This window comes from Salvia hispanica, chromosome 4 (assembly GCF_023119035.1).
Source record: "Salvia hispanica cultivar TCC Black 2014 chromosome 4, UniMelb_Shisp_WGS_1.0, whole genome shotgun sequence".
In the NCBI taxonomy this organism is placed as follows: domain Eukaryota; kingdom Viridiplantae; phylum Streptophyta; class Magnoliopsida; order Lamiales; family Lamiaceae; genus Salvia; species Salvia hispanica.
The window spans coordinates 4,748,273-4,763,255 of NC_062968.1; the positions used below are offsets into that span (position 1 = coordinate 4,748,273).

General features: G+C 32.1%; 1 protein-coding gene across 1 annotated transcript; it reads right to left on the reverse strand.

Moving 5' to 3' along the window:
- Positions 1–9,626: 9,626 nt before the first annotated feature.
- LOC125223463 (brassinosteroid-responsive RING protein 1-like) lies at positions 9,627–10,286 on the reverse strand. Its single transcript, XM_048126627.1, has one exon. It carries the CDS (start codon positions 10,202–10,204, stop codon positions 9,713–9,715), a length of 492 nt encoding a protein of 163 aa, XP_047982584.1. The 5' UTR covers positions 10,205–10,286; the 3' UTR covers positions 9,627–9,712.
- Between the last annotated feature and the right edge of the window lie 4,697 nt (positions 10,287–14,983).

Below are 14,983 nucleotides of genomic sequence, written 5' to 3' on the forward strand. Positions count from 1 at the left end.
TCACTAACACTAATAATAATATAGATCTTACAATATACTAACACTACTTTCACCACCTTCTTTTCCATGCACTTTCTTACTATACTAATAAACTTGACCAGATACTGCACAAATACAATTGTCCAGAGATGTTTTATGGAGTATAATTTACTATGTTCATCCTAAATATACAATTGTCCAGAGATGTTTTATGGAGTATAATTTACTATGTTCATCCTAAATAATTACTATATTTGCATAATTTTGCTACAGCATTTACCATTGTGATTTGAGTCAACTTGTACTAATTTTAATTCTTTTAGAATGTTAATTTAGTTGTCTTATGCTAAATCTTATAGTACTATATACTAAAAAAGCATTCATTATTAAGGTATGATAATTTCCAGTTTTCCACCTTTGATATTCGCTAGGATTTGAATGTTTATTAGGTCGTGTGTGTGCAGTGTGCACAGAAGGTCTTGTTTATTTCGATTCACATTTAAAGATCAATAATATATTACGACCAGTACCTCTAACTAAGTTCGTAGTCAAAGTTGGATTCCAATCAAAATTATGGTCCACGAATGACTTATTTATATTTCTCATTAACTTTTTGTATCTCCTATTTAAAAAATACAAAATTGCCAGCACAAATATAATACTACTAGTACAGTAATATATTTTGACATTAAAATGTGCTGTGATATTATATTGCTAGGGAGTCGGTTCACACCTAAGTCGTTTTGCCTCGTTTAAGCCACTAGAAATGTGTTGTTCTATTTTATTACTAGTATTAACCCACGTGCGATGCACGACGGAATATTTTTGTCATGCGATTTTACATTGTTAATCGATTAATTAAAATAAAAAACAATATAATTATATAAGATTTAAAATAAAAAATATACTACTGTATAATAAAATTCAATAAATATATTCTCCTCAATTCATTTTACACCTAAAGACATTAAATTAAACATATTTAAAATAGAACTAAGACAAACACAATTATTTGGACAATGATAAAGAGACTATATTAAGTGTTGACATTTTTGAAAAATATGTTTAAAACAATCCTTCATATTTCTCTACTAAAAATAATATACGTGTAAAGTTGAAGATAAATACTATGTATGTTTGAGTTAAGGATGTTACAATTCTCCCTCTCTAAGAACTGTAAGAAATATTGGGATAAAATTCTGGAACCATATACACGCGGTACTCTAACTCTTGTAATCAAAGAAAAAAACAACAATAAATAAAATGGAAATTACAATGAAAATTAGTCAAGAAAAACCCTCTTTCCGCAAGACAAATTACATCACGGTTAGTGCTCTCGGATTGACGTATTTTCCCAAAAGATGAAACGACTTCCTCCTGACGTACATAACATCTCAAACCTGCTAGACACCTATAAACTTGATGGGGCTCCAAAATCGAGCAAAACAACGTTCCTAAAATGAAGAATATTTTGTTAGTGTGTATTTCATCCACAACTCTATGTCTTTTATAGATACAATATTAGTACATGAGAGATCATGGAATTAAAACATCATAAATTATAAAATCAAATCAATATAGGTTACAAAATTTGTTAAATGATCATTATTCTATTTAAATATTTGTAACCACCAATGAGTAATGCTTTAAAAATTAGTCAAATGCTCATTAAAATATCTAAATAAATATTCATGGGAGTTACTTAAAATATTCAAATTGGTCCATAACATATAAATATTTCAGAATAAGGACAAAATATATAAATAATAGTGTAACACCCGTGCTATGTACGGATATTTAATTTTTTTTTTAATATTCATTTAAAATTTTGAAAAATTAAGCAATATCTACATTTAATTTCTCATATTTGATTTCTCTAATACCCATTTATTGAAGAAATACATTTTCAAATTTTAAAATATTATGCAACATCTAAATTTATTTCTCTAAAACTATATTACATACATATTCAAGTTAATGAAATATAAAATAATATGAACAGTTTGATATATTAAACAATACTACTACATATAAAAATCATGTAATCATAATTATTAGTTGTAATAAAAATATTTGCTCATAAATAAATTTTTACATAATATTAAAATACGCTACAAAGAAATCTCTTATAATTTCAATTGTTTATTGCTATAATGAGTTTATGAAAATAGTAAAATTCCAATATTTACAAATCTTTATCACCGTAATTATCATGTAATGTCATTATGCATTTATTTAAATATTACAAATTTAAGTTTTCATACATAACTAACATGAAAATTGTCAAAAAATTATTCTTTTTCTATTAATTTTTATTTGAACTTAAAGAACATTATTTAGAATAGAAATAGAAAATAAAAGAAAGAGTTAAATTCATGAGATAAGAAATCCTTTCAACTTTCTAAATTTATTAGTGGAGTATCATTTTTGTTATTTTCTTCGAAACACTTTTTTATATATATGTCTAATAACACTGTTGATTAAATAACTAAAAGAAGAAACGACACCAATAAGTTAAGAATATATAATAGAGATTAAAAAAAATCATTTAGAGTAGAGATTAAAAAAATCATATTGGTTTTTAACTCAACCATGTTAAACGATAAAAGATAAATAGTAGTACTATACAACCCAATAAATATTATACTCATACAACCCAAATTTACTTCCCTTAATTTTCACCGCCACATTTTTATCTTCTCCTTTCAGGCAGCTTCGCAGTCTCATTCTCTAATTCCCTACGGTACTCAACCCCTTTTCTTCTTCACTATCGGTCATCCACCCATCACTCGTCATCTTCTTCTTCTTGGCAGCGTGGAGTCACCCAGTTAGACCGCTGTTTCGCTCGGTCTGACTCTCACGTCTCTCGCTTGTCGGTGAGAAATCTCAATTCCTGGATAAAGTTCTTTTATGTGTAGAGCTTTGCTTTTCCATCATCTTCACAAAGCAATGCGATATATATAGAAGATTGTAAGTTGAAACTGTACAGATGACAATTTAATGCATTCCACAAACTTTGATATAAAATTATTTCAATATATATACGTTACTCCTACTAACTCATGTAAAACGCCTAAATAGTTGCAGTTACGAAATTTGATGACCAAATAATTAGATTTATTGCAAATTTAGGCTAAAATTTATAAATATTCAAATTCATGCTCATAACTCATAAATATTCAAAATAAGGCCAAAACTCGCCTTTTATACATGTATAGATATGGCAACTTAGGAACTCTAAAAGAGCTTATATAAAGAGGGTATTTGAAAAAAACACTCCTATTATTGATCACGTCTAAGGATGTCAATCGGGCCAGGCTGTCGGGTTTCGGGCCAACCCTACCCGGGTTGCGGGTCAATCGGGTGCGGTCTAATCGGGTTGTGATTTCTTTCGGGTTATAAAAGTTCAACCCTAACCCTAAAAGCTCGGGCTTCGGGCTAGCCCAACAGGTTAATCGGGTTGCTACCGATAATATTAACATGCGATCAATCCAATAATTAATGATTAAAATTACTAATATTCATACAATGTACTCCCTCCGTCCCATTGAAGATGACCCACTTTCCTTTTTAGTTTGTCCCAATCAAGATGACCCATTGCTTAAAATGGAAACTCATTTATCTCTACTTTATTCCCTCTCTCTTACTTTACTCTCTCCACTTAACACACAAAATAAAGTTGCATAAAATCTCGTGCCGTCCAAGAAAGGGGTCATCTTCCTTGGGACGGAGGGAGTAGAACATTTAATTATGATATATTTGAGATATATACTTAAACTCAATCATAAACATGATCAAATACTAATATTTGAGATATTTCGTGGATATTTCATGGAATTTTAATGCATGTTTTAGAAATTTAAATATTTTTGTAGTTAATTTGAAGCTTTTAATTTATTTATCAATTATTATTTAATAAAAATTCAATATATAATTTGTGTATTTAATTATAAAATTCAAAGTTTTTTTTTAGTTAAAATTAATTAATGAAGTGTCGAATTAGGAGTAAAAAAATAGAATAATAGTAATTTTATCGGATTTTCGGGCCAGCCCATCGGGTTTTCGAGTCTAACCCTAACGGGTTGCGAGTTAATCGGGTGCAGGCTAATCGGGTTTTAATTTTATCGGGCTAGAAATTTCCGGCCCTAACCCTATAAATTTGGCGAGCTATTCGGGCCAGCCTACGGATTACGGGCTACATTGATATCCATAATCACGTCAAATATAGTACTAATATAAGAAATCCTACAAGGCATTCTCAATCAAAATAATGGAATTCAATTCAAAGGTTATGACTTCTCATCGGCATATCGATAGACGATAGGCGTGGAAACCCCAATTAATGACTTCTCATTTCTACTAGTTTTCACTATATAGAATATAAGTCTATAAATAATATATAGTATTAAGTCAGTATAAAAATAAATGGTGATGCGTTAGAAAATACTCTTATTTTGTACTCCCTCTGTCCCATTAAATAGTTAAAGTGTAGAAAAAATAAAGTGAAAAAAAAGAATAATGTAAAGGGGACTCTCCTCTACATTATTCTCTCTCTTACTTAATTTTTTAAACATTTTAATTATTTATCATAATTTTTCCAAAACAACTTCATAAAAGTAAAATGTTGCATATTTAATGGGACGGATGAAATATATTTTTTATTTACTTCAATATGAATTAGTAGTATTTTGTAAGTTTAGATATAAAATAATTGAGCGCACATAGGCTGAGGTGGATATGTAGAAGTTTTACTGATCGCATGATTTCTTATATATAGTCAAACAGATATACTCATATACACATTAATAAAATTACACACAAGTCTACGAATAAAAGTCATTGCATTTACAGATTTAGAAAACATAAATAGCTGTTCTCCTTAATTCATGTGCGAATTATAACGTGTTTGAATTTCTTGTGGCAGCCGCAGGGACTTTCTTATCATAATTAAATTTGGAAGACCTATAAGTTTCGATATATGTGGAAATTCAAGAAACAACTGTGAAATATTGCATTATTTTGTCATCTAAAAACTTGGGCATACCGAATTTGATTTGGATGATTGATGTTGATTATTTGATATGTTACTATGTTTGGATATATAGGGCAGTGATAAAATAAAAATTTATATATTGTATAAACTCAAAACTCTTTAACACTGTTTCAACACTGTTTCAATACAATATCAATACAGTGTAAAATTTCAAGATTTTAATGTCAATACAGTATCAACATAATATCAACACAACATCAATTATTGACTACCGTTGAAATTCTGTTGACATTTTCTTGTTGATATTTTTTTGTGATCTGTTGACATTTTTCAATGGTCCAGATTATAGTTTTGAGTTTATATAATATTTAGAGTTTCCATTTGATCACATTTCTAGATATATATATTGAGTAAACAACAAATTAACATGTATAAGCAAATGGACGGTAGAAACAGTGTTGCAACTCAAAATGAAAATTATGTGCTGAAAAGTGAAAATGGTGAATACGAAGGATCATCTCAGTAAATGGACGGTAGAAACAATGTTGCAACTCAAAATGAAAATTACTATGTGCTAAAAAATGGAAAAATGATGAATAACTAAGACCTGATGAATATGATATAGGTATCTCCAATTATTTATATTAAATTTAAATTTATTTTTGAATATATCACATTAAAAAGTAATTTTTCCAACCATTTATGCCAAACTCAAATCTACATTATTTTTTAGCATATGCCTTACAATTTTTATTCAACAACGCCATATTTGATGTTGTTCCGTAGAAAAATGCAAAAAACGAGTTTGAGTTTGCAGTATAATTGTATAAGTTTTCTACACCAAAAATGAAATTTGGTTTATGAATGGAGATGGTCTAAAACCCAAAATAAAGTAGACAATTAGCTTTAATGGTACTCCAAAACCTATCTCATTTTCAATTTTTGAGTAAAATATCGTCCTCATTTTTAGATTTACACTAAAATATTGGGCGAAAGGATGGTGCCCGGATTTTCCCTTTGCACCGGGGTTGTTAGAGGATGACTTGAAGGCTGTCAGAGGCTGGGCAGGAACAAGAGCTCCACGAAGAGGTAGGTTGTGCTAACTTTTTTAAATTCCGGGCTCTTGTTGTTTTTTCCTTCTTTTGTAGCTTTGTTATGGGTTTTGGCTCGGTGAGGGGATGGGTGGTTTGCTGCGTGTTGGGGCTGCTTTGTTTGGTAGTTTTTGCTTGTTTTGGATCCCTTTTTTTGGAGGTAGAGAGTTTCGCTTTTGTTGGTGGTCTCGCCTTTGGGATTGCCTCTTTGTAGCTCACCGTCTTGTGGCTTGAGCATTTGCTAGCTATTTATCAAAAAAAAAATTACACTAAAACAAACCTAAATTATTTTTAAAAATTTTGAGAGTAAAAAAATAGTTAATAGAGATATATTCTTTTATGTTTAAATTTCGTATAAATGATTGGAGTAAAGATTACTATTTGATGTGATATTTATACTAAAATAAATTTGAGTTTAATGTAAATAGTTGGAGATGTTGTATCTTACTTATATTTGGTGGATGTACCATTTACACTCCTTATTAATTACAATTGATAATTCCACTTCCTACCATACTAGTTAACTAAATTATAAAAAATATATTCTTTTACCGTAGTTGATTTTTGAAATAACCTAGTTTTTCATGCATGCGTCGCTTGAAGGAATATGTGTGGACCAAAATTTTTAGTACTCCAATTTTTGGCACCACTTGGTCGAATATGTGTGTATTACTTATTAGTTACCCATCAAATTTTCTTTCTAAATACTCGATAATTATCATGGGGAGAAAAAAATTCAAATTCCTATATGATATAGTAAAGGTAAATTGATAATCATTTTAAATAACTAATTTGCTTAACAAAAAGTTAATGGTGGGCACAAACACAAAAATATATTACTCCATTGTGATCACTTAGTGTAAATAGATTATTTTTTAACGTCATATTAATAATGGATCAAGATAAAAAAAAAATATAACGATTAAATAAAAAAATAAAATTTAAACTTAGCGTAATCAACCCCCCCTCCTAATGCCCTTCCAATTCTTCCTTTCTCTCATCAGTCTCTCCGATCCTCCTTTCTGCTAAAACCTTGCCACAATAGTTTGCGACGGCAGGGAGGAGATGGCAGTCGGCGACGAGTTCCTCTCCGTTTGCGGCGGTTTTGGCCAGGATCATGCTTACATAAGCTAAGTGGTTATATTATATTTTGCTTCAAAAATAAATTGTACAATGCCACAAATTAATCTTTAATAATGTTTTAGTCACGACCTCACTCGACTTTACCCGGACTTGACAAACCTAAGACGACTAATTAATCATACGTTTTGGTAGAGTAGATGGGCTGCCGTCCAATGTGAAAGGTACCAATCATTAGTTGATGTATATATTAAAACAATAATAGCAAGGGCACTATATAAAATTTGAGCAATACTATTATTTGAGTGGACCTTGCCAAATAATTAAATATTATTTTCACATCATTTTCAGCTAACACTTAGTATGATTTTTCTCTACAATAAATCACTACTACTCTTCTACCGACCATTCGAGTTCATGATTCGTTTATACCAATTCCTTTTTATCTAATCGCCATACAAGGTTTTGTTTAACAAATGGAGTCATATTATATATATAGTGATCACTAAGTTCCAACAATGTATTGAATATTGATGACGGTATGGCACCAAATCATAATAATAATTGCATAAACTATTCAATATAATTTCTAGAGTTAACAATTACTTCCTCAAGTCCTCATTGATTGTCTCATTTTTTTTTCATTTTCTGTCATATCTCCATTAAATTGTCTAAGTTATTCAAAATCGCTGCGATATTGGTCATGGAGTGTTTCCTATCATAGTGTATCATTTTATAGTTCGTTTATTTAATTTAGCATTTCCTCCGTCCTACAAAAAGTGTCACACTTGTGGAACGATACGATATTTTAGGAGGTTTTATTTTGTATTTTAGGCAGAAAAAGAAAATATAATATTATGAAAGAGAACTTTTTTTAAAAATAAAAATATGACATTTTTAGTGGAGATAAATGAAAAAGTAGAGTGAGACATAATGTTATACTTTACGATGCGAAAAGTGAAGCTCAAAAATTGTGTAACCAAATTCACATCTCAAACCTACAAATTCTAAATGGGCTGAACTAACAATAATTTAACCGAGGCCAGGCCAGACCAATTTTCTTTGAAAATATAATTTGATATCCACCCTAAAATTGGACTCAGGCTAGGCCCATAGGGCCAACCGCCCTAGTCCTCTGACGACTGACCCAATTCAAAGCCAGCAGCTTAATCTCTAATTAATTAAAAAATTAGCACACTTAAATGAGTTAATTAAATCGGTTTTACTAGATTTACCCCTATAAAGTTGTTTCTACTTTCAGTCTGTGGATAATAATGGATAGTACTATTATGAATTCAGGGAATTTTTTTAATAAATTTTAAAATTAATTGTTAAAGTTAAAGCTGTGATGGAACTTTTCTCTGTCCAGTTTACTCTTTAATGGACTCTCTCACTTGACTCCAATTTCCATTGCCAGATTATTATGGACTCTCCCTAGTCTCTAGTTTAACAAAAAGTTTCATAAATTTTAAATTCATACGTGCCTTCTTGTTTATTATACTTCTTTATCAACTATAGCTAAGTCTTATTCCTTTTTCACTATCCCACTTTTGTTGAGTTTTGGCAAACACATCTCTTCTCTATTAGTTTATTATCTATTCATCTCTCCACTTTATTCTTTTTCTTAATTTAATCCCTCTCAACATAGCATACTTTAACACAATTTCTTAATTTTTGCACCAAAAGAAATGCCTCTAATGCACAGGTATAAATGTACTATTAACATGCACCAAAAAAAATGCCTCTATTGCACATGTATAAATTTTAACCCTAAACTTTTTGTATAACAATGTACTATTAACATGAAACACTAATAAAATTTTTGTTTAAACTTAAATCTTTTTATATCAATTTGAAACATTGATGAAACATTTTATATGTACGGTGTAATTATTCCACCCCTTCGACACTAAAGCAATATGCCTATCCATGTTCTTCCCACCACCATCCGAAGCCAGCCTCGCCACAAAGTTCCGATGAGCGGGGAACAATACCCCGTGGTCAAGCCGTTGAGCCCCAAACCTCATCTCTCAACGATCATCAAGTATCACTCAAGAAGACTGCGTCTTGCAATTTGAACCCCTTGAGAAATGCCCAAGTTACTAGAGTAGTACAATTCTACAGCGATTTGCTGTTGACATTTCAACCCCATAAATCCTGCCTCTAATATGTAGATTTCTTAATTTAAAATCAAATAAATATTTCAATGTACCTTTCCTAGTCACACACTTGATAACAACCAAATAACCGTCTTAGTCTCTCACCTAATGAAGATAATTTAACATAGAATTAGCTAAACCACCTCTGAGCTACATCCATCCCTTTCAGACTTAACTGATGAATCACAAATGTCAAAAACTACCAACACAGATTAACACATCTCTTTGCCATTACATTCTGATTTCTGCCGTCTCAACTCATTTTTCATCCACACTCTTTAACTCAATTAGCAGCACATTCATTCAATGTAATCTCTCACCAAATAAACACAAGTCAATCTCTATACCAAAAATTGCAAGAGACATACATAATATAACAACAATATTCCTAAAAAAAAAAAAAAAACTAACTAAGAATCTTGATTTTGATTCACTCTTGGAGGCAACAACATGGACCTACACAAAGGACACGTGACGCGTCCCTCATCAATCCACGTGTCCAAACACTCCCTATGAAACAAATGCCTACAATTGCACAGCTCTCTGACTTCATCCCTCTCTTCTATACACTCCAAGCATATACTACACCCCTTCTCTCCCCCGCCGCCTCCGCCGCGGCGGGCGAGTTCCTCGTACTCGATTACGGGGACCCGGGTCTTGATCGCGGCCGTCACGACGTGGACCGGGATGGGGACGAGAGAGGGGGAGGAGGTGTCGAGTATCAGGATGTAATTGCTGGCGGCGGCGCCGGAATCCGGCGATTCCTGGGGCGGAGAGTGCTTGTAGAGGCGGAGATGGGTGAGGGCGGCGATGAAGAGGTAGTGGGCGTGGGAGATTAGGTTGAGGAAGAAGGATAGGGTTATGAATCTGGGCAATTTGATGGCGTAGAAGAGGAATCCCATTTTGAGGAGTGCTGCTGCGGAGATCTGTGTGGTGCTTTAAATAGTGGAGGGTTTTGTCAGTTGAAGTTGGGGGATTATTGTATTCTTTGTCTTTTTTGTTTACTTTATTGTGTAATGCTACTGTCATCATTATTTTTATGAATATATGGTGCTGATTCACTCACTCTAATTCACGTCATTTCTATTTTTAATATGCATTTGATAACAATTAGGTGTTTTTCACTTGATTGCTCCACGCAATATGTACTATTTTCATGATTATACAATACTAGTATATAATACTCCCTCCGTCCACGAAAATTCGTCCCGGTTTGACCGAGCACGGGTTTTAAGAAATGTAATGGAAAGTGAGTTGAAAAAGTTAGTGGATTGTGGGTCCTACTTTTATATATTAGTTTTATAATAAAATGTGAGTAGGAATGAGTTAGTGGAATATGGGGTCCACTACCAAAAATGGTAAAAATGAAATGGGACAAATTTTAGGGGACGGACGGAAATGAGAAAATGGGACAAATTTTGATGGACGAAGGGAGTAAAGTTCATTTTGGCCAATACTATAATTAAGAACCTGTTTTCACTTTTACAAAAAGCAGTACTCCCTTTGTACTATAGTAGATGTCACGTTTTCTTTTTAACTTTATTTTTATACTTTTCTTTTTAATTTATCTTAGATGTCACATTTCATTTTTTTATCAGGCCCTCCGCAAGACCATAGAAATTATGGTGGGTCCCGCCCAGGGGATGAGACCCCCAACCGTCGGGTGGGCGTTGCCACCTCAAGCGAAGGAGCCCAGGAAATCATTCCACATGCCCCGCATCCCAGACCAATGAAATTCGAGTGGAGATGATCAAATGGATGAAACAAGAGAAATGAACATTGGAATGAAGTAGGACTCTGTAGGAGTGATTTTTAGAGAGAATCAAACCCAAAGGGTGTAACGTGAGAAAAAATTAGTGAAGAAAGTTGTGGTTGTGGCATTCTTCTCTAGACTTTGACTCAGAATAATAGTAGTGGTAATTTTTTTGGGGCTGGGCCTTGCCTTTTTCTTGGATCTTACGATAGAGTAAACAGACAAATTAAGCATTCATGAATGGTACGTTCCATAGTAATAGAGTCATTTTTCTTCTTAGTAAAAATCAACACATTTTTTTACACCTACTTTACTCTTTCTTACTTTATTCTCTCTTCAGCTCTCTATCTTTTTCATTTTCCACTTTACTATTCCTTTACTTAACTCACCTAACACATTTTTTTTTAATCTTCGTGCCGAAAAGAAACGCCTCATTACTATGGAACGGAGGGAGTACATTTTTTAGTTGATACTCCCTCCGTCCGTGAAAAGGAGTCTCATTCCATTCCGGCACGGGTTTTAATAAATGTTAAGAAAAGTGGATGGAAGAAAGTTAGTGAAATAGGGATCCCACTTATATATATTAGTACTAGTTTTAAATGATATGTGAGTGGAATGAGTTGGTGGAATGTGGGTCTATTTACCATTTATGGTAATTATGAATCGAGACTCCTATTCGCGGACGGATCAAAATGGATAAACGGGACTCCTGTTCTCGAACGGAGGGAGTACGTTAATATGGCTAATTGGTGAGAGAAAGAGTGTTGAATATTTAATTAAAAAGAAAAATTATCAAAAACAGAAATATGTTATTTTAATTGAGATAAATTAAATAGGAAAATATGTGATTGCAGTTGAGACAGAGAGAGCAGGAAACTTATCCTTCTCTAGACTTTTCTGTATGTTTTCAACAAATCAAATGAGGAAGGTGTAATGAGATGCTTTTATTTTTAGCATGTCACTATTTGTTTACTTTTTTATGGAAAAGTCTTAAAAATAAATAATACAAATTTAATGTAAAATTAGAAATAAAAAAATTATTAAAATATACGTAGTTAACTAAAATAAAAATCATCTTATCGTAAAATAGTGGTACGTGGAAGAACTAACATGAAAAATAAAATTAGTTTGTGGACCAACTAGAATATGACAATAAGAACTAATATGATATGACTAACATGCGCTTTACTTTTAATTACAAAGGTCCTAATTGAATACGTTGTACGTTGATCATGTACAAACATGGTCCATGGACAATGGCGAGAAGATATGGGATCATTTCCTTCTAGAATCATAGACTTTAGGATTATTATTTCAAACATAATTAAGTCATTACATATGGTGGGGTCCAGAGGTTCTATTATCACAGACCTTGGTCTGCCTAGGTAGCGGTAGCTCCCCTACCTTCTAGAAGAAGGGGATATGATTTAATTCCATGTTTCAGATCTGTAAAAGCTCAGATATCAAAATGATTCTCTATAATCATAATTTTTTATTGCAAAGTAGTGGGGGAATATTTTATTTCAAATTATTACATTAACCTAATTCATTCTGCACCAGATATACTTATCCACTTTTTCACATGCACTAGAATATTCTCTAAGCACGTTAAATTTTGTAAAATAGATTAGGATTGAATCGGTTCTCATAAGAGCATCCCAAACGGAGCCGATCGGACGAGCGGAGCCATGCCGACGGCACGGCAAAAGCTCACCACTGTACTCGTGCCGATGGCATGGCACTGTTCTTTGCTAAGAGCTCTATTTGTTCTGATGGACAGATGCGCCTCGGTGATGTGACGTGCCCACATTGGGCGGTGAAATGTATTTTTTTTAAAAAAAAGTTAGAAAATTCAAAAATAAAAGATTTTAATTGTAATAATAATAGATTCTCACTTCCCAATAAAATATATCCCTTTTATTCCCACTTTTAATTTATTTTTTATTTTTTACTCCAAAATTCACCTTTTTCATCTATAAATATCCCCCTTTCATAAAAAAAATAACACCAAACAACTCTCTCTCAATCTCATTTTCTCTCTCAAATTCTCAAACACTCGCTCTTGCAAACATGTTCGGCGGTTGGAACCGCAATTGGTTCGAGAGTTCGTCATCCGACTCGCTGGATATGGGTTTTTTGGCCCCTCCTACTTGCTGGGGTTTGATGCCCCGTGCACAGTTGAAGTCATGCATAAACAAATAAATCAGATCTACAGATCTATTTGGCCGATTATGAGATCAATTAATCACATGTTAAACACAAAATTGCATACAATAACACAAATAATTCATGTAAAAGGAATTAAAACCTAAAACATGAATTTCCTACAATTTAAAATTACTGATCTGATTCTCCAAAGAATCGTCGATTGCTTGCGCCGTTTCAACGTGATGTACTTCGTACTCAACCACAAACCTTCTAATCTGTATCCTGAGCTCGGATAATGACCTTTGAGTGTACAAAGCTTGTCAGAATCGAAAAAGAATTGATTAGAAAGAAGACAGATTTTCAGTTCTGGAGAGACTCTGAATAATAATCATCTCATTTGTTTCCGACAATGACAGTAGTGGAGTCAAATCATCGAATACGCACTGTAGGCGTCTTCCGGTTGTGAACACGATGTCAACTGGCGGACGCAGAAAAAATATTTGTGTAAGAATTTATATAATAATTGAATAAATTTTGAAAACTCTATGAAAAATTAATTTAAAAAAGACACCTCGTTTGTTTCTGCCAATGACTGTAAGTTTTATGTCTCACATATGTGACATGTGATAGAATCCTAAATAGAATTGGATTTTTAATATAATACATTAACTTGGTATAAGACACAATTTTCCCTAATTAATTAGCTATCAATTGAATATATTGATTTAAATGGGATGTTTCCTAGTTAGTCATTAATTGTTGACTAATATTATATGTTTCCTAGTAGTATATTGCTATTAAGGAAATTGGGATATTTATATGTCTTGATTAGCATTAATTTAGTCAAGAATATATATGGTTTTGATTGTCATGAATTTGACGTTAATTATGTTATTGACTAACAAAATCAAATCAAATTATCATGATCAATTATTTAATTTGATTTTGGTATTACTTGGTCAAAAAGAAACGTCCTAATAAAATAGCCACTTTGATGGAAAGGGCTTTAATATTTTATAATTAGGGTTTGTCCTCTCTCTGCCTATAAATACAAGTGTGGGATCCCATCAAATCACACACATTAAAAGAACACATAAACGAGGGAAAGAGAGAGAAACAAATCCTTGGAGTTGGAGTTGCGCTACTACACCAAAGAAAGTCCGAGGAAGTTCTCCGTCTTCCCCAATCGCTTCCGCTATGGATCATAAAGGTAAGTTTTCGATCCATTATGTTTATGGTTTTACGTGAAATACATGATGTTCGAAGATCTTGCTTTATTTATATTCAATTATGTATTCTTGAATATATGATGATAAAATTATGTCCAACATGTGGTATCAGAGCATGGTTGAGAACTCATGTATTTTCGTATTATTGAAAAACCATAATTTTTGTTTTTTCAATTTGAATAAACTATTGATGAATTGAGAATTATGTATTCTTGTATATTTGGTTTCGGTAATTAAATCTCTTTCGACATTTAATGGATTATGATTTCAAATAAAGTTGATTCCTTTCATGTATTACGTATTTAATGAATTCGCATGACTAATCTAATAACTATATTTTGATTGGCTGTCTCAATGAAATAATTGTTTCCACATGAACCGAGAGAAAACATATGATGGAATCGGTAATTTAGTTTATTTAATTTTGTTCGCATATGTATGTGAATTGTACTGTTTAATTAGTGTATCAATTAAAGATTGCTTATTTTGTATGATTATATGTGAAAAATATATATGGTGAATTCACGTGTGTTTGTATATATAACACATTA